The sequence below is a fragment of the Erpetoichthys calabaricus genome, chromosome 5 (assembly GCF_900747795.2).
Source record: "Erpetoichthys calabaricus chromosome 5, fErpCal1.3, whole genome shotgun sequence".
NCBI classification, from domain to species: Eukaryota; Metazoa; Chordata; class Cladistia; order Polypteriformes; family Polypteridae; genus Erpetoichthys; species Erpetoichthys calabaricus.
The window spans coordinates 64,722,899-64,730,324 of record NC_041398.2 but is presented as its reverse complement, the minus strand read 5'-3'; the positions used below and the strand labels follow the sequence as shown (position 1 = coordinate 64,730,324).

At 39.5% G+C, this 7,426-nt stretch overlaps 1 protein-coding gene across 1 annotated transcript; it reads left to right on the top strand.

The window, feature by feature from the left end:
• Positions 1-245: 245 nt before the first annotated feature.
• Positions 246-6,412, top strand: nkx1.2lb (NK1 transcription factor related 2-like,b). The gene is made up of 2 exons (XM_028803069.2): positions 246-910; positions 4,200-6,412. Exons 1-2 carry the CDS (start codon positions 481-483, stop codon positions 4,931-4,933), a joined length of 1,164 nt encoding a protein of 387 aa, XP_028658902.1. The 5' UTR covers positions 246-480; the 3' UTR covers positions 4,934-6,412.
• Positions 6,413-7,426: the final 1,014 nt, after the last annotated feature.

Sequence of the window (7,426 nt, the reverse complement as noted above, 5' to 3'; positions counted from 1 at the left end):
GCGGTATCATCCTTCACTCTTCCCCTCCCTCTCCCTCTGTGCCGCTCTCAGAAGGAGATTGCAGACTATTAGGGGCACGGGATTAATTTGTAGCCAATTACAATGCGAAGCTGAATATGAATGCATAAATAAGGTGCACCCTGACGCCTTTGTGCGAACTGGGGGCTGGGGAGGGGAGGGGGGGATAAACCGTAGTCGGGCATGAGGGGATGGTAGAGAACCAAAAAAGGAGCGGAGCTGTAGAGATCGCCATCCTGTAGAAGGACTGTCACCTTCTGACCGAATTCAGGAACTCTGCCGAGAAGAGCACGTTCATGGTGGTCCTAAGCAAACAGACATAGTGGCAGTAAAGAACCAGAACCACTGATCTGCTCATGTAATTATACGCGTTTTCTCCCCTTTCTTTAAAAATCAGTAACAAGCGAGGGATACTGTGCGACGACAGCAAGGGCATTTACTTGTTCGCCTGTCGGGAAAGTCATGAATGTGAACAGAGACAAGGTCCAGATGGGTGACATCTCTTCAGCGCCAGACACGGTCCCCTGCAGCCTTCGACCTGAGAGCATGGATCCTCCTGCCGAGCAAAGGCTGTCCGGCAGTGAGCTACCCGTCTTCTCGTGTCCCACAGGGAGGGACAGGCAGGCGGACAATCAAGGTAATTCACCCAGGCAAGAGGTAGCAGCTGCTCCCACCATCCACAGGACCACTTCCTTTTCCGTCTTGGACATTTTGGACCCTAATAAATTTAACAGCAAAAAGCGTTACGGCACTAATATTTTATACCGAGCTGGTCACGATTTCTCGCTTGGAACTGAAAATATTGCCGCTGAGGATTCGTCCAGAGAAACTGCTGACCAGAAGGGCTTCTCGGAAGAGTTCGACACGTGTAAGAAATCTTCGGATATCATAAGTGAGTATCTGCCCTCCTGTAACTTCCTGGCGAGGCGCTCGAAAGTATACTCGGAGTTGGCATCATTGTTGCGGTTCTGCATGCTGTTTCGTGTAATCGTGAATAGATGCGGACACGAGTGTTAAACAACATTGAAGTGCCGGCTTAACGAGTAAATACTCAAATGTTAAAGCAAATTTTGGAAAATATGGTCTTAGATAATAACAGTCTTATAATAGGTTTGTCCGCTCTGTAACAAAATCATGTTTTGTAATTATTTCGTGATCAAATGGAGAAAACATAAGTTCTTAACAAACCAACCTGACATCTATGTATGTAATTGCAGATGCAGAAATGAAAGAACACGTTAATGAACTTTTAGACTGAGTTTTGCTTAAGTAAAAATAACACGAGGAGCTGCTGTACTTAAGTGTGTAAATATGTGTACTGTATGCTCTCACAGAGACGACTTGATCAGGTCTTTCGGAATGTTTAAGCGTTTGGGTGTATTAAGTTTAGAAAAAAGAATTAGCATGCATACAGGGCTTCGACAACTTTAACTGTACAAACATGTTAGTCGGCATTTATTGGTGTACTGTGTATTGGCTTGAAATTCAATGACAGAATAGCTGTCAGCAACTAGGACTTTCTCTATGAAGTCACTAACGAGGCGTTGTTTGAACTTAGATGAGAAGAAAATAACTTCTTCTTGTGAAAGACAGTAAACCTCAATTCATAAAACTAAATAAAACGGCTACGGATCAAGACTGCTCACTACTGTGACATTTCATTCTTTGAGTTCAGTTCTTTACATAATTGTCAAATTCAGGGACGGTACCTATTAATACAACCTATCGTACTCGGCATAAAAACAGTAAAATCGAATAAAGTTGTTAGTACATTTTGGATTCCTTGTTTTAGTGTCTGCTCCCTTGTTACGCTTGTTCCAAAAGCCCCTGTGTCCTAATCTACAAAGTCAGATCTGGCCCGAGTTTGCTCTCCTGTGCTCTAGGCGACAGATTCAATTTTTTCTTCTCCCTTTGGCTTTTTTTAGGACGAATCAGACTAATTGTGACAAAACGCTGGTTATCTCTAGAAAAACAATTAAATTCCTTCGATTACATTTAAGTTAAAATGTGCTTAGCAGCGTTAAAGAGGCTGGATAATGGGGAAAATCGCCCCAGAGTGGCATGTTGGACTGGCCTGGTCGATATCCTATTATCGAATTGTGCATATCTCTTTCAGGCAGCTTGCAAACTCCCCTCCAACATCTAAATTATAGGGTCAAAATTCGGATAATTACTCGATTAAAACCTATTACACTTATTAAGGGTTGCTATTGATCGTGGATTGCTTTCGACCCAAAGAAGGAGATTGCCTTTTCTAAAATAAAAAAGAAAGAAAAGGGGGAAAAACAAGATTCTTGGTCTTAATCCGTCGAAAATACATGTATAGATAGTACTGTAACTCAAAGTTCATTGATTTATATTATTTTAGTTGAATAAACAGTTGAATCACAAGTAGAATTACAGGAACGTGTTGATTCGAAAGTAATTAATACATTTTAATAACATAATATTAACCTATACTTTTAATTTGTTACGGTTTTCCTGTTGTGTTTTAACTATACCTGAAATCAAATACAATGCACTTGATAGCAGTAGTGGTAGTTAATATAGTCAGCACTGAATTAACTGAACATGATTAAAAAAAAAATACATGCGCTAGTGTACTAACATTATTTTTAAAATTATGCACTCTGTTAAAGTTCTACATCTTCACATATTCACAGTAAGAAGTGATCCTTACATATGTTTATGTTCCGCAAATAAACTTACAAACTGTAATTAAACAATCATGTCATTGACTACGAAAAGCTACATTTAAAGCGTATATTTTAAAGTTTCAGTATTGATAAACAATCGATATGTATGTAGAGCAGGAAAGAGGTAAAAACAAGTATTTGTACAGAGATATTTTTAACATTTTTTTTCTTACTAGAACATCCTGACCGGTGCTCCGATTTAGTCTGAAGCTCTTTGCCTTCTGGTCTCGGAAATAATTTCTGAAAAAATTGAAAAGGATCTCTTTAAAAAAATCACAATCAAAATATTTCCACATGTCTGTTTAGTTTAGTCTGACACAAAAGTCATGAGTTATTGAAGATAATCTGATTCTCGTCTTTAAAAAAAAAATACTTCAATCGACCTAAACGTCCCACGTCAACGCAAAAAAATCAAAACGTTCCAATTAACTTATGGATGACTATGTTCCTTTATTATATTTTGGGGCAATTGTTATATATTTTTAGACGTGTATATATTGAGAAATGGACCATAGACGAAATTTATTAAAACTGCACAGTTTAACACCATGCAGTAATAGAAAATTAATTAATTGAACTATAGGTTGTAAATTGAACAAAGGTGAGTGCCGGAGTTAAGCATACGTGCACTTTCACAAGTGTGTTAGACTATTGTTCAATCATATAATTACTTTATTGCTTTAACATCAAGTACACTGAGAAAATAAATTCTAATATAGCGGATATAAAATGAACGTGAACGTTAGTATAATACTTAAGCCCTCATTGACATTAATCAAAGTATATTATTTTCCCGCAGTTTCCATCACTAAACTGCAAAGTATACAATTGGAGTAAGGTTAAACTTACATCTGGCGTGTTTTCTGACAGTTACTTTCAGAATACACATATTTATTAACAGTTAATAAAATAAACTATGTGCTATATCTAAACCATGTTCTTTTTATATTACTGACTCGAATGTGGTCGTGACTTACGTAGGCTTATAAAATTCACAAGAATATAATCATATAATTGAACCGACTTTTTAAATGCATGCTTGTAAAATCGGTGTTATCAAACATTGTGTTACACAATTTTGTACAATTTTCCTATGAAAGAGTTATTTCATAAGGCCTCTTTTCGAGTTGCCAAATGAAAGCGTTCGGGGTTTAACATTGATTAACAAAATATAAATGAAACAGAAGATGTTTTCACGTACTGTATTTACAAATTTATTTTTTTCTGCAGTCGTTTTAATTTGGTCCCACATCTTAAATATTAAATTTCTATAATATAGTTTACAGTAATGTTATTTAATAATTATATATTTTCAGGAGAGACTAACTTTCACTTACTGGATTACTAAAATCAACGCCAGGCGCTATATAACAAGTATGACATCTCATGATTTTCATGTCAGATACTTTGTGGTACTTAATGCGGCTTGTTTGCGAAAGAAAACAGCTTTTTTTCTAATTCAAAATTGTGTTCCTTTCACTGCAGAAGACGGGATTGTATACAAGGCGGAGGAGTGCGACGAGTTCAACAGGAGCCCCCAAAGCCCGGAGAGTGAGGCCCAGGACGATGAACTGTGCAGCGAAGAGAGCAGCGGCGCAATGGCCGGCGCTGCAGAGAACGATCTTGGGCTCCAGGAAGAGGCCGACTCACTGACACGAAGTTCGACTCCAGGCGCCCCCCAACAATCGCAGCAGCAATCGTCTGGCCAAAGTCAACAGTCCAAGCCCAAGAGAAAGCGCACCGGATCGGACTCGAAGTCCGGCAAACCTCGTCGAGCCCGGACTGCGTTCACTTATGAGCAGCTCGTGGCTCTGGAAAATAAATTCAAGTCTACCCGTTATCTGTCTGTTTGTGAGAGGCTCAACTTGGCCCTTTCCCTCAGCCTGACTGAGACACAGGTAAAGATCTGGTTCCAGAACCGCCGAACCAAATGGAAGAAACAGAACCCTGGGGCAGACACCAGCGCCCCTACCGGCAGCAGTGGTGGAGGAGGTGGCGGCGCCGGCGGAGGGCCTTTAGGCAGTGGTCTTAGCCCGCTCAGTCCATCACCTCCAATGGGGGGACCGTTGTCCATGCATGCCACCTACTCCGGTCACACTCCTGGTGGGCTAGTGTGCACCGCCCAGCTGCCCTTCCTGCCAAGCCACGCTGTCTTATCGCCTTTCGTTTTGGGCTCTCAGGCTTACGGGACACCGGCCTTTTATACACCTCACTTATAACTCTTGTATACAACGGAGGTTGCTGGGCAAAGCAGAATTCAAACTGAAACGTAAACTTCCGAAACTTATTGAAACAGCAGACACACGCATGACCCGTGTTCAGCATTAGCAAACTTAACCAAGCAAAATGGACGCTTTAAGACATTCTGACTTGAATCGATTTTTCTATTCAAGGTTTCCGTCAAAACGGTGGACTTTTCAAGGGAAGGACGCCGACTTTAGACCTGCACTGTCTATCTTACCGCCGCTGAAACACCTGCATTGATGATTGGAAACACCATTTCTTTATGAATATATTCAGAAAGAAAGACGGGATTTGGACAACTTAGCTCGAATCTGCACCAACTTTACAAGACCAGACACCAATAAAAACAACACGGGGAAAAGACAGTCTTCACGTCTCACATTATGGGGTCCGGTGCCGTTACATTAAAAGTGATATAATAGCAGTGATACATGATAACTGGATTTAAATAAGACGATTTTTTTTCATTATTACACTTTTGACTGCTTAATATTTTACATATGCCCATTTGATCTCAGGGTAACTGGATTATACAGTGCCGTTTTGCTACATCAGCTGTGTCTGCTATTCAGACTGCCTGTGACTGACATTAAACTAAGCAAAGTGAAATGGACTAATTTATTGGGAAAATAACGGCGGGAAATATGTGACATGTTTTTGCTGGGAGATATTTAATTAATAAGTATATGGGGATGGAAACATTTTTAATGTAATTTCAATTTATCATATGCATTGTAAATGTATAGTTGCTTATATAGTTAAATTTATAATTTTATCATTGAGGTGTTGCTCGGAACTAAATAAATGCCAGAAGAGCACTTTGCTGAGACAGAACCACTTAAAACGGAAACAATCAAATGAATTAATAAGTATATACTGTATGTACAGCTCTGTTACGTTCGCGGGAAAAAGCGATTGTTCTTTTTGCAATTAAATGTTACAAAGTTCACTTTTACACATGAAGTTGGAAATTATTATTTCAGTGTCTTTTGTACCTGTACCTCGCTGGATAGCGTAATGATCAAAAGTGAGGCAAGCTGTGTTATGTTTATTTTTTTAGTAAGGCATGAATAAACATTGACATGCTATCAAGAAATGAAAATAAAACGTGACCATGAACGCGATATTGTATTGAACCAGTTATAAAGATTTTTCTTTGGACAAAGTTTCTTCTTACCAGGGGAACATACTGTTAAATCGATGGGGATAATCACTTTGCGGGTCATTACAGAAGCGCTTCCACAAATTCTGAATGAGATTCACAGGTTTCCTTTACCTGACGCGACTGATCGAATGTACGGTTTCTCATACTGAACTGTTTCCAACACAATTTGCAGTAGTCAAACATCCCTGAGACAGCATTAAACGATGTCTTCTAATCCTATTAGCCCCTTCCTCTCGTTTGCTTCCGTAAGTGAGTTTTTTTGACAACCTTCACTGCGAGTAATGACACTTGAAGCGCTGGGATGTTATAATTTTTGACAGAGAAATTACATCTCTTCACAGTCACTGATATCATGAAATTTAAATAGACTGCAGTCAAAATGAGAACTTATTACGCTCTGTCTCGAAATGTGCGCTTAAAGCTGCGCAGCCGCAGTCCAATGACAGTGAGCGCACCGCTGTGCCAGTCTCCGTGTCCCCGGAGAATTAGCACGCGCTTAGTGTGAGCTTTTACGTGAGATCGTGTCCACTGGATGAAAGTGTGACTCGCCCCATGTATCCCTTACGTTTTTGCCAAGTTTATAAGAAAAACGCAGCTTTACTAGAAACTAAGCGTTGATGTGTTTCCCACTTCGTTCAATTCTTCAAACATAGAATTGGTGTTAACTATTTTAATCGTCAAATCAAGACGTTTGGTTTCTTTTTGTTCAAACTAAATCATTTAATTTTGCCCGATTTTGGGTTGCCACTAATTATGGCAAGAGTCAGTATATCCTTACCTCAGTCCTTTGTATGATATTTCGTACAGGATTCATATGGCTGACTTTTTCATGAGAATTAACTAGTGTGATGTGGACTTTCACCCGAATAAGATTCCGATACGGTGTGCAGTACCTTACTGACAGAGGAGTTAATACATAGCGTTATTCCCACAGTTTCACACGCTGTATGCGCCATTCTTACCAGATTCACCATGTTATAGTTGCCGATTTTCTACAACGAGGCTTCTTTTTTATTTGTCTACTGGCTGATGCCAGTACAGGGTTTCAGGAAACCAGATGACATCACCAACAGAAAAACTGGAACCATACCTGGACTGGACGCCAGCCTATAACAATTGCCTATAGAAATTTTGTTAAGTCACCCGTACACTAAAATGCTAAACAGTTCCAGTCCAGGGGTTACTATATGAAATATGCGTGCGTGTTTTTATAAAAGCATTAAAGCGGAAAAGTGAATAGCTGCAATGAAAAATGATATCCATCTGTTCATTTTCGGAAATTGCTTCTAACTGTACAATTGGA